Source organism: Leptinotarsa decemlineata, unplaced genomic scaffold (assembly GCF_025532065.1).
Source record: "Leptinotarsa decemlineata unplaced genomic scaffold, Ldec_3_MD MMD2_tig00026282_RagTag_RagTag, whole genome shotgun sequence".
NCBI classification, from domain to species: domain Eukaryota; kingdom Metazoa; phylum Arthropoda; class Insecta; order Coleoptera; family Chrysomelidae; genus Leptinotarsa; species Leptinotarsa decemlineata.
Genome location: NW_027412668.1, coordinates 19,855,273 through 19,883,256, shown reverse-complemented (window position 1 = coordinate 19,883,256; position 27,984 = coordinate 19,855,273). Strand labels below are relative to the sequence as shown.

The 27,984-nt window shown below is 33.6% G+C and overlaps 1 protein-coding gene and 1 long non-coding RNA gene across 2 annotated transcripts; both read left to right on the top strand.

Annotated features, from left to right (window-relative positions):
* Positions 1-210: 210 nt before the first annotated feature.
* Positions 211-27,984, top strand: LOC111502294 (SPRY domain-containing SOCS box protein 3). Its single transcript, XM_023156348.2, has 4 exons — positions 211-700; positions 16,818-17,046; positions 25,003-25,230; positions 27,571-27,984. The coding sequence occupies exons 1-4, from the start codon at positions 380-382 to the stop codon at positions 27,717-27,719; spliced, it is 927 nt and encodes a 308-aa protein (XP_023012116.2). The 5' UTR covers positions 211-379; the 3' UTR covers positions 27,720-27,984.
* On the top strand, positions 707-1,872 carry LOC141484721 (uncharacterized). Its single transcript, XR_012466759.1, has 2 exons — positions 707-1,160; positions 1,218-1,872. It is a non-coding gene; the product is annotated as an uncharacterized lncRNA (long non-coding RNA).

Sequence of the window (27,984 nt, the reverse complement as noted above, 5' to 3'; positions counted from 1 at the left end):
CTACTATTTTGGAATTATAGTATATCCATCTAAATTTAACAGGCGATGGATTGCAATTCAAATTTCCCTCCTTTCCTAACCTCACTAAAACGAGCTACATTTGAGGGCTGATGTAGGTTGTTTGTTTTTGTTCTTTTGTTGTTAAATGTTTTTAGTTAGCGACTGTGCCACAGGTCACAACAACAACGTTTTTATCTGTTGACTGTGAGTTATTTGCTGTTATATCAGTTATTACTGTTTTAGTTCTTTTTTTTTGACTATTATAGATGAATGTTCAATTGATATTCATATTTTGAAGTATATCTATCTATCTGTCTGAATAATAGAAAAATAAGAATCGTGTGTGTATACTTGTATAGACTTCCCATCGCATTTGATTATGTATTGGGTCGGGATGAAACGATCTCTGATTTCCCGATCCACTGAGCAAAATAAGGAGGCACCATCTTTTTGTGAAGGTTGTGAAAAAACTGCTGGATTATTAAAGTGTCACTGTGGTGAAGACAGAGAAGTTCAGTGGTGTTGGTCAAATGCAGATGCTAGTGATAATTTATCAATTTCAGAAGATAGTAGAGAAATTCTATTTCATCCTACTTATAGCTGTGGCACAGCAGTAGTGAGGGGTAGAACACATTTTGAACAGAATAAGCATCATTTTTGGGAAGTCAAAATGGTGTCAATTATATATGGTACTGATATGGTAAGTTAGAAAATGATTTGTAATATTTTTCGAAGGGCTGTTGATGTTGTTTTTCATGTATATTACCATGATTACAGTTATTCAATGAATAATAATTGAAAGGTTTTGGTTCAAATTTACATTTCAATCTCTATATGTTTATGAAAAATATTTAAGACCCTGTACTATCCGACTGCCAAAGTAAAAACTGCATATTTTGAAATTCATGAAGTGATACGGTGATTAAGTAAAACCTGCTGCTGCTGTGAACTTGATTGATTTGAAGATGAAATTCAACTATGAAACTCCAACAATCCAACTGTGGAATTTAAAATTGAATATTGGGTTGAAGACGCAAGACATTCAGTATTATTGTGGGAGACTAAAAGATTCAGTGAAAGTCGAGGAAAATCTTCACCCATGGATTCAGTGCATGAGAAGAAATGTTAAATCTCAGATATTTATCATAAGGACCATAAGAGTAAACCTTCTAAAGTAATTAGTGTAAACTTCCCAGTATTTAATTCATCAATTACAGGTTTGAACTGATATGGCATCTCATATAAGCAATTTTCAAAACAGTCTTCTTCAATGAAGGATTTGAACAACATTGAAGATTCAATGTTGATTAAGAGACATCAATATTGAAGATTCAATGTTGATGTCTAAAATCCTTGTCACTTTACCTGAAAATTAAGTATAAATTTTTGTCTGTGCTGAAAAATCTACAAGCACAGCAAGGCTATTGGCACAGGAAAAAAGAAGAATAAAGTAACCTTAGATCAACATAAGTATGATGTATGAACTGCCAGGGTAAACATCTTACACTATTCTGTGAAAACAAAGTTTCAAAAACTGAATATCTTTTAAAATCTGTGAGAAAACTATTATAGATGAATGTTCAATTTGAATCTATCTTCCAGGTACATGAAGATATATGTATAGGTATGTTTGTATGTTTATGTATGCAAGTAAATGTGTATATATGTATGTATTCTACTATCCTTTTGGTTATTTTATATGTGCATTAATTAATTTTTGTTCATGTTTCTGTATATAAATCATTTTCATTATTATTTTAGATATTTTTTTATTAGTTTACCAATGTTATTTCATATAGACTAAGTATGTGATCTTTTTTAATGTTTAATGTACTGAAATAGCTGGAGTCAAATAAAATTATTCAATTTCAATTCAACTCCATTTGCGAATATTTGGATAGCTGGAGTAAAATAAAACTGTCTTTATCAAATTTAAGAATGAGAAATCGATTATTGCTCTTGCAAAAGAAGCTGAGTCAATAGTATCAGAAGAAATTGAAACTAGTGAATTCTAGAATTGTGTAATTATCATAAACATCCATTATGTTTCACAACTATCGAAAATTTATATTGTCAGTGAAAGTCGTTACTGATAATAATGCATCAGTGGAATTCAAATGTGATAATACCATAATGAGCGTTGATGGAAAAATTGTTCTTGAAGGATAGAGTACTGAACATTGGCAAATTTCAACTAATGAAACAAAAAGCCTTGGTCCTTGAAGGGATAAAAATATTTATATATCAATGGCAATCTAAATTAGCCCAACTTGGTTTTCAGAATTTCTTTTGGAATGAATATTGTTGATAATAACATAAAAAATATGACTGTGAAATGTGCATGAAAGCATGACCAGGAATTCTTGAGAGCTCCTGCAGAGAGTCTCTTAAAATTCTCCATAGCGACATTTGTTGCCAATTTATACAAATAATTGGAATGATGAAAAGTATTTTGTTACTGCTTTGGATGACCAGCCATTTCAAAGTCGTATATCCAATCCATGCATATAAAAAATCCAATCTTTATTATAATATAATGGAAGTGTAACTGATTGTTGTCTGTATATGGAAGATATTTGAGAAAACTATTATGGGAGGTCTTTATTGACGCAATAGAATTTAAAAAAAATGATTTTCAGAATTTTTGTCTGTGCGCTGTGGACGCTAATCACAAAAACAACTTAACCATTTTTGGTGCTTCTTCCACTAATCCACGATAAATGCTGCTTCTCGAAGAACTTTCTAAATTATGAAGAGATGGAGTTATGTTGTAGTATCTTCTTTTTGCAGGAAAAAAATCATACATGGTGGAACAGCTATTCTCTGTAAGCCAAACTTGAATGTAATATCTCTGGATTATTTGAGCCCTTTTTGTACCGAAAAAAGTTTTAAAATTTGTGGTGCTCTCATAGAAAACTATAATATATTTATTATTCCCATTTACAAATCCCCAAATGGAGATTTTGACATCTTTTTGATCTCACTAGAAAATATTTTCAAAAAATCAGATTGCACAAAACATATCATATTGGCTGGAGATTTCAATGTATTCTTTGGCACAAAACAAAAGGAAAATAGAGCCCTATGTGATCTGCTTGAGTCTTTCGGTTTTCAGAAAATGATTATCTGTCCTACTAGGGAAAAAAATTGTATTGATAATATATACATAAATTTTACATGTTATCCCTACGAACCAACAACAATAGAAACAGATCTATCTGACCACCACGGACAAATCTTGAAATTGGAAATACATCTGAACAAATTGAAAATAAATAAAAAGATAAGCCGACCTATAATAAATTCAGATAAATTTCTATTCTACAACAGCATTGAAAACACAGATTGGTCATTTATTGACAACAACATAAAAACTGACGATAAAATGAAAATTCTCATCGGTGTATTAGAAAAAGCATTCGTGAACTCATTTCCTGAAAAAAAATATGATATTAGAAACAAAAAAGCAAATAATACATGGTTTAATGGCGAAATAAGAAACATGCCAGACTAGCTACACCTCTTGAACGAAATATATATAGAGCATCCTTCTGATAATTTCAAACAACAACTAAACAGTTTGAAAAAAATATACAAAAAAACTATTGCATGTGCTAAAAGGGAATGTAATGATAATCATATAAAAAAATCGAAAAATCAAAATAAATACATGTGGAATATCATATCAACGAATTAAAGATCCACCAGTCTCGCCAAACACCTTCAATGCCTACTTTGTAAATAATGCAAAAAACCTAATCCAAGAAATAGATAGTTCAAACTTGGACCCTCTCAAAAAACCAAACAATTTGAATATTGAAAATTTTACTCTAATAGAATTTACCTACAATGAAGTTAGAGATGTAATAAAATCATTAAAAAATAAACCCAGCAGAGATATATATGTCCTGAATGTTTAAGTGATCAAATGCATATTGAATTTAATCCTAATCCCTCTAACTAAACTGCTGAACCAGTGTACAAAAGAGTGCATTTTCCCCTTCGTTTTGAAAGAAGCATTAGTAATACCTTTCTTCAAAAGTGGAAATCCAAATGATCCTACAAAATACAGACCAATATCTCTGCTACCAATAATATCAAAAATATTTGAAAAATATATAGCTCTAAAAATTGTACATCATTTTGAGAATTATAACATATTCACAAACTGGCAGTATGGATTCCAAAAAGGTAGAAACACTTAAATGGTGATACTTGATCTTAGCAACAAAATAACAACTTTTGAAAAACTAGAGTACACAGTAATAACTTGTTGTGATCTAAGCAAAGTATTTGATTGTGTATCACATGAAATTTTCTTGAATAAATTAAAACTATATAATTTTTCTGACAACACTATAAAGTTGGTCAACTCATACTTAGAAAATCGTTTTCAAACTGTGAAAGTGGGCAATTCTCTATCAACAAGAAAAAAATTACAACACCAGTTGTCGCAAGGATCTATTTTGGGACCTCTAATATTCATAATTTTCATTAATGACCTACCATATCGGAAGAATTCGTTATCATATATTTTATATGCAGACGATACTAAAATCCATACAAATGCTACAACTCTAGATGAGGTTCTTATATTATCCTCTGAAGCACAGTCACAAACTGAAAGGTGGTTCAAAGAAACGAATTATATCTGAATAACAACAAAACCCAAAACATGGTATTCACTCTAAGAAATATGGAAAATTACTCAGATTCGCAAAGTAGTGTGAAATTTTTAGGAATTCATTTTGACAGTGAGTTAAAATGGGATCATCACATAAATGAACTATCAAAAAAGCTCATGAGAAATCTATTTTTACTAAGAAACCTTTCCAGACAAGTTTCAAAGGCAACTCTTTGAACGGCACATTTTTCCTTGTATGAATCCATTATTTCTTATGGTATTGTCGCCTGGGGACATGCAACAGATTGTGATAGACACCAAAAGAAAGCAATTAGAATATTAGACAATTCGACTACAGAGATGAATGTCGAAATTCATTTATTACATTAAAAATACTAACCTTCCTTCTCTGTATATCATGGAAAATTTAATATACATTAAAAATAATCTGTCTCAATATGTAAGTTTTGAAAATGTGCACGACCACAACACTAGGCATAAAAATGATTTGAGTACAAACTACTGTCTCTTGAAAAGATTTCAAAATGGACCAAATTTTTGGGCTGTGAAATTTAACAATAAATTACCACAAAAAAAAATCTCTATCTATTAACATATTCAAAATAAGGATAAAACATTTTTCAATGAAAAACTCCTTCTTCAGCACCGAAGAATTCCTGCACTGTGATATAAGTTCCTTAACCATATAGGCATTTGACGCTGTTTTATAATACCCAATTTTAAATTTTACTGCTTTGTTTTTAAATGTGCTCGTCGACATAACTCAGGTGTACTTATGAGATATAAATATTTAAAAAAAAACTTGTTCTATGAATTGTAAGCATCTATTGTTTATGTAAATATTAATAGATGCCTGACATATGCTTATTTTATTAATATGTATGTATTGACTTGTGTAAATACTGATGAATGTATAAAACACCAATAAATTATCTATCTAATGTATAGTGGTAATCTTCACATAACATTTTTGAATTAATTTCAGTCAGGTCATAAATAGAAAAGGTATGTTAACTTAAAAGAATCACATCAATCAAAAAAGCTGTAAAAACACTGTTTTTTTCTGGTAAAAAAACGAAATCACAGACAGCAGATAGTTGAAAATAAATTTCAAATTTTAGAAGCTGTGAAAGAGTTTACCAATGTAGTGGAAGCCAAACGTTGTGATTGTGGAGGCGAGTACATAAACAACAATTTAGTGTAGAAGTACAGGTATATTTTTGGACTACTCTATACCATACTCACTACAGCTCAATAGCTAAGCTGAATAAATTCAGAGAATTTTAATGGAAAAAGCCAAAGCACTTGCTGAATAGGTACATGTAGGACATGTGCAAAAAAGTGCATTTCTTTAATGTCCCCCCCTTTTATTTTTTGAACGGGTCAACTCAAAAAAATGATATTTGGGATTATGAAATTAATGCATGAATACTTTATTTTGAAGTGAAATTGACAGATGAAACTTTCAAGATGGCGACTGGGCGCCATCTGAGAAAAAAAAATTAAATGGAAAGGGGGGGTTCTGTAACATTATCATTTTGAAGCTCCTGATAAATGCTTCACAACCCTAGAATATAATTCAACTACTACAAAATGGCGAAACTTTTAATAATTGCCTGAATACATTGACATTTAACTACATAATATTAGGTCATAAGCTTGAGGTCCATTCAGAAGAAGCTCGAAATGGTTGCCTTATGAACGTTGACATATGAACGGCCTATCCGATATTTCTCGACGAACATTTTCGAACACAGTAACGTCAATATCTCTACAAATATTCATTATTGTCTGCCGTTTATTCAATATTGAAGCAGGTTCAGTTTTGTACACGATTTGCTTCAAATAGCGCCATAAAAAAAGGCCAAAGGTGTCAAATCTGGCGAGCGGGCTGGCCATTCTGTAGGACCTCGACGGCCAATCCAACAGGCAGGATTCAGGTTTACCAATGGGCTCACCCCTATTCATTTTTGGTAAAGAAATGTAGAAGATATTCTCGCCTGTTCCAGAGGTACTACACGACAGCTGAACCAATTTATGACATTCATGAATAATCTCAATAGCAATATTCAATTCACACTCGAAACAGATAGAGAAACAGATACATTTCTTAGACCTGACCATTACACACAATTAGAATAAATTTGAGTTTAGTGTTTTCAGAAAACCTAGCTATACAGACATTACCATCCCAGGTGATTCTTTCCATCCAGACAGTCATAAATTAGCAGCCTACAATTCAATGTTGCGCAGCATTCTCACTGCCTTTGTCTGCTAACAATCTAGCTAGGGAAATTGATGTAATTACACAGATAGGTCATAATAATGGTTTCAACGCAGAATCTATCCAGAAGTTAGTCAGAAAACAAAGCCGTAAATTCACTTACAAATTAATATACCTCCAGGTCAAACAACCAGAAATCAAGAAATGGGTAACTGTAACATATTTTGGAAAAAGATCAGAGATAATTGCGGGTTTCTTCAGAAAAAACAACGTGGAAGTGGCTTTCAGACCACATGCCAGGTTACCTGATTTCCTTTTCAATGCCAAAAATAAGGCGGACAAGTTGGGGAAATCTGGAGTTTATAAGCTTAAGTGTCTAAAGTGTAATAGTGTTTATGTGGGACAATGTGGTCGAAATTTCGGTAGTCCTTCAGACTAGGAAAAAATGATTCGACTTTTTCAAACCATTCCTTGACATGTAACCATAAGTTTCCGAATCTAAACGAAACGGAACTTTTGCACTATGCAAGGAAGGGTTACAAACTAAATTATTTAGAATCTTTGGAAATTCACAAGCAGAAATATTGAGAGTGCAACCTGTTGAATGATCAAATCGATTTAGTTTACTCGCCGGTTTTCAAATTGGCACATCCGCATTGTAAACTGTAAATTCAGATACTTAATCAAGCTTCTAAATAAACTGATAATAACCTTGAAAAGTGAAACTTGTGCCAAGATAAGTTATAAAAAAGGATACATCTTGTTCATATACAAAGTATATGAACAAATGTGAAAAAAAAAGAAAATAACAAATGAATACATAAATTTCAAATAAGTGCTGAATACAAATATATGAATTAATTAAAATTATTCAGAAATGTAGTTGATGAAATGTATATTATGATTTATTGAAATTCATTATATCATGGAAAAATTTTTGTGAAACCCCTATTATCCATTCTTTAATTTTATTTTTATATGAAAAAAACTGGAATTTTTCATGAGGCTGCTTATCAAATATATAAGGAATTACATACAGGTGATTTTTTGTTAATTTATTTTTTGTATCATACACATGATTATTATATTGAACATTTGATTTATTTTTATAGGGAAGATGTAGGCAATGAGAGTCAGTTGGCAATGGTGATCACCTCAAATAACAAAAACCGAACGCGACTAAGCGATGCTACTATAACCACAGTATTTCTGTATACAGTAGTTTCACTCAGCGTCGGTCCCTTTGATGTCGGTGTCCAGGAGTTTCATTTTTTATAATGACGTATTTGACACTAATGACATTTCTCCCTACTACAATCTCAACCAAAGCGTGTATACACTGCTCAACATAACAACTATTCATATAAACTGCTCAAAAAAAAAACAGTCTATGAAAACCATGTTGGGCACCTGAGAAAATTGTACAAATGATAATTTTGCATTTGTGTAATATTGAAGTAACCCAGATCATTTGGGCAATGATGAACTAAGTTTCAAGTAGATTTTAAAAATTCATGGAATCGGCAGATGTTCATATTCGAATGTGACAAAATATATTTTCATTTCAACAAGAAAAAAGACAAGATAAAGAACGTGTTTTGTTATTCATGAACCATGGTACGAATCCATGCGAAATTCTTTGTAGTGATTTTTGGGGCCAAATATAGCATATTCATTTATTGATTGGAGAATTCAAGATGGCGGACGAGTTTGCCGATTCGATTACATTAAGGACCAATTATTAAAAATATTCCTAATCGAATTCATCACTCAAGATTAAGGAATCTGTAGAGCCTATTCTTTCTGAATTATGTAGTTACTATTCAGGACTTGAAGAAGTAAAAAAGTAATTAAGTATGTAGTGTTCAATCATACAAAAATAATTTTTTTGTATGTATGTACTAACTATAAATGTATGTGAGAGTTTTCGGAGTCGGAAGTTATGAATTATTTACACTGTAAGATAATAGGTTGTTTTGCTGCTTCCAGCTTTTATCCAAGTAAAAATTGATAATAAAATCACTGACAAGTCCAAATGCATTTTGACTATACCATTATATATGTTTTCCGACAGAAAACAACTACTTCTTTAGCTAATAACTCGACATATATTGACAAATGTTGATATTTGAATCTATACAAGTCTAGATGTCTAATCAACCCCGAAAAGTTGCTGCGTAGATTAAAAACAGTTATTCTAAATGAAACATGTCCTATTAGTCAGCAACTTCTTATATAATGTAAATTTGACTATCAAAAATACCTTACGACTGTTAACCTTTCGGAATCCAAGTCGCCTCAGACATAATTGCAAAGATTCTCACTTTGAAGAAACAACTTTGCAAGAGCTCTCTAGGACAAATAGTGGGACTTCGCCTGATTCGAACAAAGAACCAACTGCGAACCGTTTTGAAGTGTTCCTCATCAGTGCAGACCATGCTATCACGGTTGTATACACACAGGGACTCGTTATTCCTCCTAGAGAGCTCTTGCACAGTACCATGGTTCATGAATAACAAAACTCGTTCTTCATCTTGTCTTTTTTCTTGTTGAAATTAAAGTATATTTTGTCACATCCGATCCCATGAATTTTTAAAATCTACTTGAAACATAGTTCATCATTGTCGAAATGATCTGGGCTACTTGAATATTACACAAATGCAAAATTATCATTTGTACAATTTTCTTAGGTGCCCAACATGGTTTTCATCGACTGTATTTTTTTGAGCAGTTTATATGAATATTTGTTATGTTGAGCAGTGTTTAAACGCTTTGATTGCATGCCTGTCTTAAACTCGTCGTTTGCGCAGACCTAAGACATCGACGCGTGGGTCTGCGCGTAGGAAAATTCAAACCACAAATCAGCCTTTATGAAATTACTGTATACAAAATACTGTGCTATAACTACACGGTAGCATTACGTCGTTTCCGTGCGCGACCTGAGAGAGGATCAGTTCGCGCGACGCGCTTGAGAGTAACAGGTGTGTGAAACTTTCGCGCCATTTTCATCTAATTATTCGAGTTGATAAATCTGAAGGTGAGTCACAAAGTAAAATTTGTTTCTGTACTTGTAATACATAATAAGCTTAGCATTGTAGCTTGCAATTCAACAGCCATATTGTTATTCTAACCTGAAATTTCTTGTCAGGAATTTTTTTCCGTCTCCTTGCCCATGTAGGTAATTGGAGTCGGGTGATCTCAATTACCTACATAGTGATTACCATTGCTCACATTACCTTATCTCAATAAAGTAATATTATTGTTTGTTTGTAGATGCCGAAAGTTCGTTCTAGAAAGACTAATAAAGCCAACTGTACTGTAGACCACCTGGATAAGGCTTTAAAGCTCATTGATGAACAGAATTATTCAATAAGGAAATCCGCAAAGACCATGAACATTCCATTTGCTAGAGGTACAAAAAAAATACAATTAAGGCACCTCGTTTCGGCCGTAATACTGTCTTCACTCCTGAGATGGAGAAAGAATTAGCGGACATCAAGAAAATGGCTAACATATTCTACGGGTGCACCCTGAACCAAATAAAAAGAGCGGTATTTGAATACGCTGAAGCCTTGATGCTGAAACACAATATTAATACGAGTTCAAGATTGGCTGGCCGAGCTCGGTTTGATGGATTTGTTACCAGGAATAATATTTCTGTTCAACGATTCTACAAGCTGCTAGAAGAAATAATGAAAAATACAAATTTTTCCAAAAAAAAAAATATACAATAGGGAACTTGCATAAAAATTTAATCACGAAAATTACATTGAGAATCAAAAAATTTCATTATAATAAAGCCTTCATCACCAAAAAAACTATTTTTTTAATGCTATTCGTTCTATAGAAACAATTGAAGTTTACTTAAAATTTTAATTTTATCACGTGACCGAAAACGCCAAGCCATTGGATGTGACGTCATACTGTATTTTTTCCAGTCGCCATTCCATTTATATTGAACTGTTTGCGTTTGCTAGTTCGAAGTTTCTGTTGTTTATTGTGATATTTTTGTCAAAATATGTGGTTTTTGTTTACTTGATTTTACTCAGTATTATTTACCGTTAGGTGTGTAAATTTGAACAAACACGACGGACAACAGATTTACAAAAGGCCAATCCGATAATCGGCCATTTGTTGATATTTTTATGGTAACGAAATTCATTAAGGGAGCTGAAAATTTTTCTCTTGGTGAAGTACGCAGAGTTTAAAATAGATAAGTAAGTACCATTATCATTTGTTGTAAGTTTAATCACTATGTATAAATTGTGTCAGTTTGGTTAGTCTTGATTATCTTTACAATTAATATTATTATATTATTTTATAATATTTAATTAAGTCAAAATCCCTATCCTGAACGCAGTTATCTCACAAATTAGATCAATAATAATATGTTAATACTTACGATAAAATGGTCTTCACATACATGAAGAGCTTTGCTGTTATGTGAAATATCGTTTTTATTCCTTCTGCATGCATTTAACCATTTTGTTTGACGATTACGATCATCCGCATTTCTACCGTCCAAAATCCTGGAAAAATATTAACCGTAACGAAGCAAAAGAGAGAATGGTCCATAACAAGTTGGGAAAGGGGTAAGAATATCACTCTGCTCTGTGCCATGACTGCTGCAGGTGGATATGCCCCGCCACTGTTTATTTTCTTCCGAAAGAAAATGATTCGAACTCTTGAAAAGGATGGGCCAACCGAAGCAATATCTAAATGTTCGGATAGCGGATGGATAAATGAAGAAATTTTTCTTGAATAGCTCCAGCATTTCACCCGGTATGCCCAACCTTCTGCCGATTCTATTAGTATTGGACAATCATGCGAGCCACATTTCTTTGGCTATCTTTGACCAGAGAAAAGTGTCCTTCGTAAGAAAAACTATGTCCATATGCTATTTCTAACACCCCACACATCTCATCGTATGCAGTCCTTTGTTGGTCCATTCAAAACTGCATATACAAGAGAATGCAGTTTATTCATGAAGAGCCAACTTTCACGAAGAATAACACCCTATGATGTTGCTTCATTGGTTTGAATTTTTTGGCTTTGGGAGAACCAATTAGCCAGACTGTTTTAATAAAAAACTATTTGAAAGTAACATTGAATCGTAGCTCAAACATAGATTTTTTTCCCTCGTTTTTTGCTTTCTGAATTTTAATTTCTTTTTTCTTTTTTTTTCTTTTGTTTTTGCATTTTCACTTCTATTCATTTTGTTTTTTTTTCTTTTTAAATAAGTGTTTTTATTAATTTGTTTTATATTTTTGTTTTATGCATATTCTTTTCCTTATTTTTTTTTGGTAATTTTTTTAAAATGGTTTTATATAGATATTTTCTCTTTTCAATCCATTTGTACATAATATGATTCAATTTCCGTTTACATTTGAGTATATTATTAGTAGTACTATAACTATAGTACTACTAATACTATTTCCAATTATCTTTGGGAAGAGTTGTTTAAAGTTTTTGCCTGTCTGAGATTCACTGAATTGATTTTGCCAAATTTCATTCAAATCTTTCTTGTAAATTCGATTCAAATCGGTATGTGGAATAAAGGTGTGAATGGACTCCTCTCCTATTTCAGTGGCTTGTTAATCTATCTACTACCTCATTTCCTTTTATTCCAGAATGTCCTTTTATCCAAATTATAGATACCTTCTCATTTTGTAAGAGAATTAAATTGTGAGCTCTGGCGATTTCTATTTCAAATTCAGAAAACTGATTAGGATTTCGGAAAATTATTGACTGAATGCAGTTTTGTGTCAGAATATATTGCATTGCCAGAAGTATGGCTTTCAATTCTGCAGTGTAGATGGATGCTTCATTAGAAAGTATATACTGTTCAAAATACTTGGTGTTTGAATGATAGAATGCGAAACCTGTTTTCTCGGATATTTTTGATCCATCTGTGTAGATATAATCTGCATTTGGCCATAGCCTCTTGATTATTTCTGAAAACTCTCCCTCACAATTTATATTATTTCTTTCCAAATAATATACTTTCTTCCAGGAAAATCATTGCTATTATTTTCCACATAAATTTGATATGGTCCTGTATTCGACATACTGTACCTATCAATCAATTGTTTTGGTATGTTTTCATTACCTATTTTTTGGTTTTCGTCGAGAGGTTCTAATCCTGGTGATACTGAGGAGGAGTTGAACTAGGAGGTGGTTCGGGGGGTTTACTCCCATTTACACTAGACATCACTTTGTAGTTTCAAAGAACTCAATACACACTATATTATCCAATTATAAGATTTGAAATAATCGAGCTGATATAAATGAATTTGTTTTAATAAGATACTCTGAGAAACACTTCCAACATGTACGAAGTCCATCACAGAACTCCCATTCTCCAGTGTTGCCCAATGTTTTTTCAGATGAAGACTTTATGGCAGCTGAAGTCCTTCAATTAGAGCCTATTGTTGTTCAAGATATTGCTGATTCTATTTCAAAATCGACTTCTGCTGGTGCCATTGATCCCTCTACTTCTGAACCAGCAACTGAATCTTTGTCTCAATTTGAAATACCATCAACGTCTAATAATCTGAAAAAAAAACAACAAGCAATGATTTCAACATCTCCACCAAGCAAAGACGCCCTAATTGAAAAAAAAAATGAAAGGAGGGCAAAAGCTGTGAATTCGGACGAGACAATGAAACATGGTATCGGTGCACTTCTTGTGGGCTTGAGGCTCATACCAACTGTACTGGTAGGGATTCTGCACACAATTATGTGTACGATATGTGTTGATCACCAACAAATGTTGACAATGGTGATCTTAATTTTTTTATTGTGTCAATATTAATAAACCAAAGTTATGAAAGTTGATACAATTGATAGTTAAGAAAGTAAAGTTTATAATAAGAACAGAGCAATAAATAGTTGATTAATAGATGTGCTTTTTTTTATTCTTGCTTAGGTGACCCCCTTACCTACATCTCCCCTACATATAAATCAAAAGATTATAAAAATATAATTGACATATATCCATTTTTTTACTCATTTTGAAAAGATGTTCGTTTGAAAAATCATATTTTTGTTATAGATTATTTTTAGAAAGTATTTTTGAATAACCTCAGGTTCAATCAAGTAGGTTTGTTTGAATGTGATTGAAAATGTTTCATGATGAATTTCATTAGTTCGAACTTCCATTGTCTGATATTATATAGAATGATTTGAAATCCCCGAAAGAACTAATAAAAAAAGGAGAATTAAAAAAGAATAGCTGAAAATAACAATTATATTAAGCAAAAAAACCCTAAAATGAAATAACAGTGAAATAAAATACAAGTAAAAATAGAACAATTGAACAAAAATTAAAAATAAAAAGTTGAGATTCCAAGCTAAGTTACTTCACGACGTTTCGATTGTTAGTATCCACAATCATCTTCGGGTGATGACTGGACTAATTTCTCCGAGATATGACTATTTATGGGTCATCCGAGTTCTTTCACTTATATCTGCTTTCCTTTTTCCGCTTCACCAGTTTAGTGGGAGATGACCGTTTGTCGGGAGTTGACCATTTTTTGCTTGATTATGGGTTTCCATATGTTGCGTATCTCTACGCTAGCTTGGCTGAATACATTGTTGGACAATTTCCTCCTAAACCAATGTTCCTCCTTGTGTATGATCTCAGCTTGAGACCACTCGATGTTATGTTGATGGGTCCAAACATGCTCTGTTATTCCTAATTTGCTGGTTTCCCCTCGCTGAGTGTGTTTCTTGTGCTCGGCAATGCGAACATTCAATGGCCTCTTAGATTCACCGATATAGGATTTTCCGCACTCACAGGGTATCCATAAATGTAATTCTTGGAATCGCCTGGTTTTCGTGAGGCTGCTACGGATAGTGTTACCGGATCTGAAACAGGTTCTAATGTTGTACTTGGAACCAATTCTTCTTATCCTCTCCGATAATCCTCTGATGTAGGGAAGTGCAAGCACCGGTTGTGACGGCTTCTCTTCCTTGCGAGGCTCCTGCTGTCTTTTAGCCAAAATCTGTTCCACCATCGCTTTGGAGTAGCCATTCCGTTGAAGATCGTTTTTGATGATATCCAGTTTCTTCTCGAGACCTTCCTTCGTATTGCAGAGCCTGAAAGCACGGTGTAGTAGAGTCTTGATGATTCCTCTTTTAGTCGATTGATGGTGGTTGGATTTCTGGTTCAGATACTGTTGAGTGAGTTTTCGGTATACAGATGTTTCCCACTTAGTGTCGGTCCTCTTCACCAAAGTGTCTAAGAATGGCAATTCGTTGTGGACTTTCTTCTCCATTGTGAAACTGATGAAAGGTCTTACGCTGTTGATGTGTTTCAGGAAGGCGTCTAGTTCAGTATTCCCATGATTCCATATTATGAAGGTGTCGTCAACGTATCTCAACCAGGCACGAGGTTTCTTATGGGCTTCTTCAATGGCCCGAATTTCAAACTATTCTTTTTATCTTATAATCTCTTTCATAATCTTATCTCAGTAAAACATGAAACTACAGGACATCAAAGTAGACATAGTAGGCAAAAAAATAAGGAGAGTCCATAATACCAAATATCTGGGACTAATAGTTGATGAAAACCTATGCTGGAATAACCATATCACCCATATAGAAAAAAATAATAATTCCAATAGTTAGTGCCCTGTATTATTTTAGAACCTACTTACGTCCATCTTCATCCATCAAATATACAGTGCATATTTCTTATCAATATTTAGCTATTTAATTTCTATATGGGGTACATGTGGACAGGCATTATTGACGTATTCAAAGAACACTTAGAATGAAGTGTTTTTTGAATACGTTATAGTTATGGATTTTCATCAAGTATCAGCCAATTCCATCATAGACATTATTCAATAAAATAAAAACACTTCAAAACAAAGTCTTAGCTACAGAACCTCGACTGATACTTTAAACAGTGTAACCAAGATATTGCCTATTCAGGATATTCTTGAAATCGAACAAGGTAAATTTGCATACAAGGTTATACATAAACAAGTTCAATTTAATACCAACTTCAGATTCGTTAATCAGCTCCACGAATACAATACTCGTACCCATAATAATGTCTTTTTAGGACCTGTACGTACCAATATCGACTTAAATAATCCCATTACACGCTGCATGAAAACCTTTAATACTCTTCCCAAAGAAATAACAAAAAGCCCTAATATCAGTATCTTCAAGAATAAAATAAAGAGTTTTTATAATAGCATACTGAACGAAGGAATGGCTTAAATATTTTTGTTTCTCTGTATGAATTACTATTAGATTTTTATTTTATTTACATTTGTATTATGGATTCTCAAGTGATTCTTGATAGTATTATTTTGTTGTACTGTATTATTATTATATTATTATATTATTGTTTTTAGCTAGTTTTCCGAGACCAGCATGTTGGTGCTGCTTTGGATAACTTTTTTTGATAGTACTGCTATTTGAAATACTATTTAAAATGTTTATTGTAATCATGATTGAATTATATGAATACAGTTTAAAAAAAAAGACCCGAAAAAAGCATTTGATACTGTGGACCATAAAATTCAAGCACTTATTGAAACCTTTATCACACACATTGAATGTCAGAGATGCTTTTGACAATGTTTATTCGGTGAAATATGATAACGAACTGTAATTAATTTTTTCAGTTATGAGATTCGGTGTGTTGAATATTTTACTGCTTAGCTGTACCTGGCTGAAAATAAATATTTGAATCGGTAAATTCAAAATGCACAGAGAATACAATTCATGTATATTCATTGATAGCTTGGTATGGTATGTGAAAAGAAACTCGTTGCGTTTTATGAGGTATATAAAAATGAACGAAGGTGGCTGCCAAATATTTAAATACTAGTGGTGCCTGTACAATAGGCAACCAACATTTATTTTATTATCACACAAAACCAATACTGTTCCAAATAGTATTTGTTTAATTGGTGTTATTTTTTTTAGATGATTGGCGTTGGCACAAAACATACTCATTTATCTGAATGGACAATGAGATTCGGCAGTATGTTAGGAATCGACTCGCAATCGTGGGGATATTCATATCGTGGTAGAATACAACATGATAATTTACTAAGAGAATATGGACTAAGATATGGTCAAGGAACCTTAATTGGTGTACATTTGAATATGTATAAAGGAACTTTGGAATATCACATCAATAGGAAACCTGTCGGTAAGTCTTTTTTCATATTGTTGTAAATTATCCCCTGAAAAAAATGACGCCGGCCACCGCTGGTCTTCGTCGATCGACTGACTTGGCCAAGGTTGCGCTCAACTCTCGGTCGTTCTAAGTGTTTCGTCGCTTCGATAATATTCCTATCGGCTTCCGAAGATTTCCATTGGGATATATAAGCACTGCCAATAGGCAGAGGAGGCAAGTATAGTTGAAAATGCGGTACGAAGTAAGCCAATAAGGCGATGGACATTTGAGTATTAGTTTGAACTTCAGTAAAAGTTTTGTTGTACTGTCAGTATAATAGTGAAATAAAGTTGAGTTTAATTGTACACTGTGGTCAAGTATTGTCGAACCCACGAGAGGTCAGTAATGAGAGCTGACATTTTCAACAGAAGCAGTGTACCCGTTTTGCAAACAGCCACTGGAGATATACTGACGGTTTATGGAGAAGTTGAAATGAGACTTTGATTTGGAAATTGAGAAATAAAAACTAAGGTATTAGTGGCCAACAACGTCGACGAATTCATTTTGGGACTGTTATCATGTCCCCTTATGGATTTATTTTGGATATAAAAAAACTGTTGATTCTGCTCCAGAATCTCTCGCAACACCAAGAGAATCAATCGAGAAAAAATTACTGGACATGGTGGCTTGGGCACTGCCATCCAACGGCTCTGAAGTAGTCATTTTCGTGGCTATATCTCTCGTAAATGGTAACAACTAGACCATTTCAGTAAGAATAATCAACTTTAATAATAACAGGATGGCTCAAGAAAATTTCTCGAATCTAGGAAGAAGTCCCTCTGCAGCGTGCTCAACAACCCGCGAAGGAACTCATCGACTCCTTCAGGAAGACGTGGAGCCATCTGTCTGAAGAACTATGCAAAGCCACGCGATTTGTAGAAGAAAGAAAACAAGAAGTTTGTGAAGTGCAAAATCATTGGCCACACAGATTTAGTTCAACATCGGATCGCCAACCATGAAAACGACTTTCCTTCGCAAAGCAAGACGAAGTTTCATCCATCGTTGAGGCCATGTTGGAGAAAGGAATAATCAAAGAATCGAGCAGCCCCTGGATGGATCGACGAGATTCTGCGTGAATTACAGAAGGTTCAATGATGTCACCAGAGAGGACAGTTACCCTCTCCCCAGAATAGATGACACCATGAACATCTTAGCTGAATGCAAATGATCTTAGCTGAATGCAAATGGTTTCAACATTAGATAAAAAAAGCGCATATTGGTAGGTGGCAGATCGCCCCGAGGATAAAGAGAAGACTGCCTTTTCCACTGGCAATGAATTATATTAGTTCGAATTTATGCCGCTTGGATTGAGCAATGCACTCACAAAATTTTAACGCTTTATGGAGTCGGTGCTAAGAGGACTTACTTGGAAAACATGCTTGGTTTATCTTGATGACATTATAGTGACCGGAAAAAGTTTTGATGAACATCTGTCAAACTTGAGGGGTGTTTTTACGAGACTGTGGAATGCTTATTTGCGGATCAATCTCAAGAAGTGTTACCTCTTCCAGGAAAAGGTTAAATTCATTGGGACACATTATGTCCTCAAAAGGAGTTGAAACAGATCCAGATAAAATCAAGGCAGTGCAAGAATGGCCAACACCAAAGAGCAAGCACGACGTGAGAAGTTTCCTTTGCATCCACTGGAAGTTTTCAGTGAGTGCCTTTTCTAGAGAATCGCAGTTGACATTCTGGGACCACTTCCTGTGACCACATCCGGTAACAAGTACTTGATGGTTGTGATGAACGTAATTACCAGGCAAGAAGTACCCCAGGAGTTACGCTCGGATCAGGGACGCAACTTTGAGTCGGATGTATGGAAGGAAATGATGACTTTGTTGGGAATGAAGAAGACAAGAACAACCGGTCTTCAGCCACAGTCTGATGGAATGGTCGAGAGGCATAATCGTACCATAAATAACTACCTCTCGATGTTTGTATCCAAAGAGACTGGGATAAATTGGTTCCTCCCTCTCCATTGGCATACCGGAAATCCCAACATGACGTGACAGGTTACACACCATCTATATTGTTAACCATTCGAGATATGAAGCTTCTGATAGATGTAATTTGTGGTAGCCCATTCGATGAATCTCAAGAGTTACTCCTTTCAGGGTATGTGAATGACCTGAGGGATAGATAGACTGGAAATTGTCCACAAATTTGCCAGATACAGCTTTACAGCGACAGGATGAAGATAAGATTTGATGATAAGTCGATGCAGGTGAGGTTTAAGGAGGGCGATGCAGTGTGGCTTTACCAACACCAACGGAGGAAAGGTTTGTGTCTCAAATTGCTGAGACCATGGCAAGGACCTTAATTGGTAATCAAAAAGATTAACGATCTAGTGTACATAATCCATGTTCCTACTTGGAATGTTGTTTGAGGTGAACAACCTCACCGAAGTGGATAGTGTTGTAAATTATTTCTTGAAACAAAAATAAAGCCAGCCGCCACTGGTCTTCGTCGATCGATTGTGACTTGGCCAAGGTCGCGCTCAACCCTACTTGTGGCTCTTGATCGTTCTAGGTGTCGCGTCGCTTTGAGAATATTGGTATCTACTTCGGAGGATTTCCATTGGGATATATAAGCACTAACAACAGGCAGTGGAGTCTAGTTGAAAGTGCGGTAGAAGTGTGCTAATAAAGCGATAGACATTTGAGTATTATCCTGAGGATCAGGTAAAGCTTTTGTGTTGTATTTACAGTGTAGTAGTGAAATAAAGTTGAGTTTAATTCTACAGTGGGGACAATTATTCTCGAACCCACGAGGAAAACGTAACAATATATTTTTTCCTACAAATTCAAATGATATTATCATTCATAATGTGATATAAATTTCCACTACATTGAGTTGAATTAAAGAGTAAGTAATTCTCTTAAAAAGTCAAAAGCGTCAATGTTGGTTCAACATTGTGAGAGCTGTTATGATGAGCAGTAGTGATATTACTGACCATCATCATAACATGAAGTAGTGAACTGACACCCTTTTCCCATGGTGTAAAATTTCCATATCTAAAACATGTGAGAAGAATCTTCTATATAACTATATTGCAATATCTTGAGCCACTATCACTACAGTTTCTGCAAGCAAGGATCAGCAGGACACCTTTTCCAAATTTTGAACTTCAGTTGTCATGAAAGATAAACTTTGAGTGTGTGATTTTGTTGATAGTTTTTGTTTTGTTTATGTACATGTTCTTAAATACCTTTATCAACACTGAAGTTTCTTAGGAATCCATAGTTTCTTTGATTCTTTTCTTATTACACACCAACAGAAATCTGGTATCTCAATACAGATTTCCTTCTTAAGTCTTAAGGAAGACCATAAAAAAATTAGCTTAACATGCAGAGCATGTCACCAATTTTTTTTAAATGGATCACCCTATATTGTTTCGCATTATCAGATGCTCCATGATGAGCAGATTTCAACTAAGTATAAAACATAATGGTCTGAAGCTTATGGTTCGGGAGCTACAAATGAGCCATTCTGAATAACTTTTGGAACAATGATTTTCAGGAAAAAATAAAAAAAACACGTCAACAATAGTATACAGGGGGACACATTTTGACATATTAGTTCTAGAGACAAATATGGAAGCAATAAATCAAGAAAAGAGTTTTTTTATTAATTCTTGAATCAAAATCTGATGACTGGACAATGAGACGAAAAAAATTTTCTATAGTATATGTTCAAAAACGTTTCCACCAACTTCCATACAATGGTACAAACGAGCTTCCATTGCCGCCCTCACATCGTTGAGAATCTCTGGAGTTATTTCTCTGTAATGCCTCATGATATTCTCTCTCAAATCTTTCAATGTGATTGATTCTGTCTCATATACTTCAGACTTCAAATGACCCCATAGAAAGAAATCTACAGGAGTGAGACTCGGAGACCTTAGTGGCAATTCAGTAGGATCTCTTCTGCCAACCCAGCGACCAGAAAAATGATCATCCAAAAATTGTCGCACAAATTTCGTTTTCGAATAAATTTATATCCTCCTCAATTGCCCTATTGATGCACGGTATTATTCGATTCTACAACATATGCAAATATTTATCACTAGTCAAATTATCATCGATAAAAAAGGTCCTATGATGTGGTAACCTAAAATTCCTGCCCAAACATTCAGTTTTTGAGGTCGTTGGGTATGAACTTGACGGTATAAATGAGGATTTGTATCACTCCAATATCGACAATTTTGCCGATTCACCATTCAAACTAAACTTACATTCATCCGAATAACAAATTTTATACAAGAAATTCTGATGTAAGTTGATCCGTTCAGTGAGTCTTTCACAAAACTCGATACGTCTATTGAACTCATCTTCGTTCAATTCATGAACTACTCTTATCATATATGGATGAAGTTTGTACTTATGAAGGATCTTGAAAACATTTGGTTTCCACAATTATATGATATGAAGATTGATGTCAGCTTTTCATATTTCTTGGAATCTGTTTCCTAGTGCTTTAATGTCTCATGCCCAGAAATATGTCTCACTGTGAAAAATCCTGGGATACAAATGATATTATCCAGAAGGGAAAAAGTTTGAGAGAAATGTTTAGAAATATCAAAGCTTCTAAGGAAGCAGATGCCAGAAGTTTAACTTTATATCAAAACAGTTTAAAAGAACATAAAAAAAACTTGAAAGAGGCTAAAATCAATTATTTCAACAACAAAATTCTGAACGCAGACAATAAGACCAAACCAACATGACACATTATAAATAATGAACTAGGAAGGAAGAGTAGATCATCGAAAATTATCAGTATATTAAAAAATGATCAAGAAATTACAGACCTAAATGAAATAACAGAATTGTTTGCTTACAATTTCTCAAATGCTACCAAATTTGCAGATGAAAAAAACTTTGGTCAAAATATGTCACTGCCTTGTACAGTCTCAAGGAATCACCATATAATTCATCCTTTCCAAAATGATCCTGTAAGTGAATCGGAGGTGCTAAGCACACTAAAAATATTAAAAAATAAAAAGTCTACTGGATTGGATGAGTTGTCAATAGAAACAATAAAATAAAATCGATGTAGTGATTACCCCTTTGACTTATTTATTTAATCAGTCTTTTTTGCAAGGATACTTTCCCGAAGAATTCAAAAAGGCATTAGTTATACCTCTTTTCAAAAAAGGTGATCGCTCGGTAGTAGAAAATTATAGGCAAATTTCTTTGCTCTACTCACTGTCTAAATTATTTGAAAAAATAGTCCCAAACAGGATTACGCATTATTTGGCGGAAAATAATATACTGTGCAAAGATCAACATGGATTCAGAAAGAGTAAATCAATTGAAACTGCAACATGTCACTTACTGAATTATATCTACAAAGAAGTGGATTCGAATTAATTTTGTAATGTCTTTATTTTTTGGTCTAACAAAAGCGTTTGACACAGTGTCTCCTGAATTTCTAATTGCAAAACTGATCCAACTTAGTTTCCCGAATAACTTGTTACAATGGATTGAATCTTACCTCAAACGGTGTACCATACCTGTAGAATGTGAAAATGTTAGATCAAGGTGCAACGACGTTAAGCTTGGAGTGCCACAGGGGTCAGTGCTTGGACATTGTTTTTTTTGTTGTATGCAAATGATTTGTCAGAATATCTGAAAGATTGCCATCTTACCATGTTTGCAGATGATACCACTATCACAGTTACAGGGGGAAATATTGATGTACTGCTTAGTAAGGTAAAATGCATAATCGATGGTTTTAGCTCCTGGTGTCAGCGAAACAGATTAATATCAAACTTCACAAAAACTGTAATAGTAAATTTCTATAATAGGAAAAATAATGTTCCAGATGACCTACAAATTATTGACGAAATAAAGATTAGTAGCGAAGTAAAATTTTTAGGAACTTATTTGGATGAAAGCTTATCATAGGATCTGCAAATAAAAGATGTCTGCAACAAACTAAACAAGACATTCTTTGCTTTAAGGCAAATGAAATCATGCATGGACACAGCAGGTCTACTAGAAATCTATTTTGCTATGTCATATTCACTCATATCGCTCAATATCATAGCATGGGGTTGCAGTAATGAATTCATCAGAGTATTCGTAGCAAAAGTGCATAGTTAGACTAATTTTCAGCATTGAACACCGAGACAGCTGTAAACCAGTATTCGTTAGGGAAAAATTATTATCGGCTCTCTCCATATACATTCTTAAATGTATAGGATTTGCTAGATCTAACATCCATGAACTAGAAACAAACGCAACGGTGCACAATTACAACACACGTCATGGTGATGTTTTGCGTTTTCCAAGTCATAAGTCAACGAAATATAAAAAATCCCCTTTGTATAATGCCATAAATCTGTATAATAAATTACCAGAGCAGATCAAACAAATTTCCTCTGATAAAGTGTTTCATGGTAGAGTAAAGCAATTGCTGCTGCAAAAATGTTACTATAGTTGTGATGAATTCCTGGAAGGTGATTTCCGATGAGCACTGGTTTTACTTATTTTTTCCTCTTACTATTATTTAGTCTTATCTTCGACGCCTGTTCCATATTTTTACTAAGGACTTTATATACACGTTTATATATATATATATATATATATATATATATATATATATATATATATATATATATATATATATCTTCCTGGATGATCATCATTGAACATACGAGCAGCAGCTCTAGCACTATTTCTATTCAGGAAGTACAAACTCGCTATTTCAATCCGTTCTCAAGAATTCACAAAAACAGAAACACCAATTTCTAACTGGTAGGTTTTCGTTATTGTAGAATGAGACAAATACAAAATGAAGAGTATATCAAATTCAAACTTAACTAGGCAAAATAAAACTTTTTTTTGAAGTATACTTCACAAAAACACCTATGAAACATAGGTAACAGATTGTAAAAAAGTTCATTCAGGGTGGCTCATTTTCAACTCAAATAAATTTTAGCTTCCAAACTATGAGCTTCAGACCATAATGTATTCTACTTTGTTGAAATCTGTTCATCATGGAACATCTGATAAGCAAAACAATTGATCCATTAAAAAAAATGGTGACATGCTCTGGGGGTGCGACAGGGAAAGTTCAAAGATCAAATGTGAATATGTCAAAACGTGTCCCGCTGTATACTATTGTTGAGGTGTTTTTAAATTTTCTGAAACTCATTGGTCCAAAAGTTATTCAGGGTGGCTCGTTTTTAATTCAAATAATTTGTAGCTCCCGAACCATAAGCTTCAGACCATATGTTTTATACTTTGTTGAAATCTGCTCATCATGGAGCATCTGATAATGCAAAACAAGTAACATCAAATGTAAATATGTCAAAATGTGTCTCCCTGCATATGGTTGACGTCTTTTTGAATTTTTCTTGTAAATCATTGTACCAAAAGTTATTCAGGGTGGCTCGTTTTAATGGAATGCACTGTGTATATATATACACAGTACACACACACACACACACACACATATATATATATATATATATATATATATATATATATATATATATATATATATATATACAGCCAAGCTGCTGGAAAATAATTCCATGAAAATCAAAATATAAATAGATTGGTACTATTCTGATCATTTCCATATTGATTCCAATTTAAGAGCCACTGGTAGACAGCTGTTTCAGCCTGTTGGGCATCGTCAGTACCGGGCAGGCGGTCCTCAATTGAAGACAAATTGTGGCGGTCCTCGCCTGCCGGGTACTGTGAAAATCATACAATTAACTGTATTGATGAGGTTTTTTTTTTATATAATCGCTACAAAGTATGCATCAAACATGTAACGTCTTTTGGAAGAAAGCTTAGTCATACAAAGAAAGTATTCCAACAATGAGAATTTGATCAACTGAAATGATAATGTGAATGAAATACATTTTCTAATTATTTTATTGTATAACTTTTGTATTAATTTTATTGAATATTTCAGGTATTGCTTTCACTCAGTTGAAAGACAAAGAACTCTATCCAATGATTAGTTCCACGGCTGCTCAATCATCAATGAGGATTATCTGCTCAGTGTCTGAAGAATCAACTCTCCAAATGCTATGCGTCCAGATTGTCTGTAAACATCCATCTCTTTACAATAAATATAAAGAAATACCAGGATTAATGAGTATATATGGAAGAAAATATTGTTGGATTGTTCCAACTGATGGTAAACTTTTAAAAAACTGTTTTCCTTGCTAGATTACTTTCATTAATATACACCGGATTTATGAACCTCAAATTCATGTTGAAGTTGGCACGGTGTAAGATACCTATACACATGCAAATCTGTAAACCAATATGACTCACTCGATTTCATTTATGTGGGCGGCTTTTCAAAAAGAACACTGAATACCGTTAATACAGGTGTTCGTGCAGTAGTATAGTGTTGCATATTCTACAATGTTTTGATGTAAATCAAGAGGTAAATCACATTGACTATGTATGGAAACACATGAATGTTCACCGATTTTTTTCAATTACTTTTGTGAATCTATAATAAATTAGAATGATTAACAGTGTCAGATTGTGTGCCTTGAGAACAAATTTTATTTTTATGCAAACATTGGAATGAAAATATTTATATTACGGTGAGTGTGAACAGTTTGCTTCATTGTTGGCCTATTGGATATAGAAATCGAAATATTTTACTAGTAATATTACATCGGTGGATCTTCTCTGGTGATATTAGGTATGTTTCGTTCACATTAGTCTATTCCAGATTTGTCCGTTCTGCCTAAAGTTGTCTACTTTTTCTTCCTAATCAATATGTCTAGAAGAGACAGTGAGAGCAAAATCACCTATCAATATCATATATAGATCGGCCAGTAGTGATACAGGACATATGTTCCATTTTTTGAGAACTCATCTTTACTTTTTGTTCTTATATTTTGATTCACAAACTCAAATTGCCGTTTTATCAACATTGAAATGCATATTTTTTATGCCTAGTTTGCTTTTTTGAATATTGTCCTTAGGCAGTACTCCAAATAGCGAACAAAAAAACAAAGCTATCATCAGGGACGTCCCTGATATTTCAAGGGACGTCAGCTTCCCCAGTTTATTTGTGAATACCTCACAAATTTGTGTTGAAAAAAAATAATAATATTGTATCAATAGAAATGTTGATCATTGACACCATCTTGCGGCAACGTCAGAACTACCCCACTGAGTCTACAATTTCTGAAACAAAAGCACATCCCAGCATTCACCAGTGTATAGAACATCTTAACAATAGTTTGTCATTTGTGAACAAGAACACATCTATTAATAAACTTATTGGCTTTTTTGATATGAGGTTATCTACATATAGTTGTTTGTTTGTGGTTAGAACTACTATGATATATTTGTCCCACATTACAAAATTGAGCATCATTCTATGAAAATATTTTGGAATATATTAAAGAAGAAAGTAATACAAATTATGAAACAACAAAAATTTATTAGCGCTCTGGGGCGACTTCAGCTGCAGGAAAACCCTGCAGCACCACATCATCTGAAGATCTTGATCTGTCCTCTCTTTCATAAAACAAAATGAATCGTAAATGACCTTAATATTATGATTTTCATACTTCAGTGAATTGAAATCTTCCAACATTCATTGCTAATGGATAGTATTAGTATTACTTTATTATAGTAATACATGTTCGTTATTTATTATTTATTCTTCCAATTTATACAAAATAAGTTACCTGCTACTTCTTGCCAAAGGTTTGTAGGCGCACAATACTGTGTTCCAAATTCACAGACACACAATAACTCGCTAATTATCATTACTGCTTGCAGTGCCCTCCCTTTCAACACTTTCAGTAGCTTCATTACCTTCCAGGCCAATATAGCCAGGAATCCAGACCAGAAACAGTAAATTGAGTCTTCCTGTTGGAAGTATTTTTGCAGCTTACTATCAACTTGGACGTTGCTCAGTGAAAACATTTATGTGTTTGCTTGGTTTCTGCCAATCTTCTCACACACAAATCATTTCTGCTTCTAATAAGGTCATTAGGTTGCTAGACAGATTGATACCTCTATACTGAGGCTCTGCAACTTATATACCTGCACCAGAACCTGAAAAGTGTTATTTTGAAACTATTTGCTCTTGGAATTCATCCCTATTGTATGATCCAATCCTCTGTACTCGTTGTAGGTGACAGTTGAAAGAACTTAGTTGAGGTTATTCCCAGCCATTAGTCTGCTATGCTCCGCAAAAGCCTGGTTTGTGCTATTGATAATATGCAGAACTCTTTATGTTAGCCATCTAGCCTTTCTCTTCAGAAAGATTTGGAGAGAAAGATGGTGTAGTGCTGATGGCACCGGAGATAGTCAGAAATATCGTATCCTTGTCAGCTATGTAACACATAGCAGAATCAATCCATAAACTTTCAACTGTATAATTCTCGTGAGAAAAAAATTCTACTTTTTCACTTCATATTTTGTTCAGAGTGGAAATTAAGAAAATTAGTTTATTTTTTCATCAATTGAAGTTTTTAATTTCTGAATTTATTATTTGTAGAAGAAAAAGAAGAAAAGGAACGCCTCGCTAAACTGGAAGATGATGTGCATTGTTCAGGTTTAGATAGAATTGTAAAAAGAAGAAAAAATAGGTATACCTCAAGTCACTGTGCCTCTGTCACTCCAGAAACTAGTAGTGGCAGCAAGTGAAGCAGAGTCATCTAATATAAAGGATAGTGATGTTGGAGTACAATTTTATGTAGAAAATGCTTGTCTGGAATTTTTATAAATATTACGTGAAATAGAGCGTAATTCTTATGAATGTGACATACTATATTTCAGACGTGATATATAAAACTGTAAAGTTAAAAATAATTCAAATCCCTCAATTGTGAAAATAGTGTTACACTATTTCTGTGAGAATTCATTTTTGTTTATATTTTTATATGAATAAATAAAGACACTGTTTTCAATA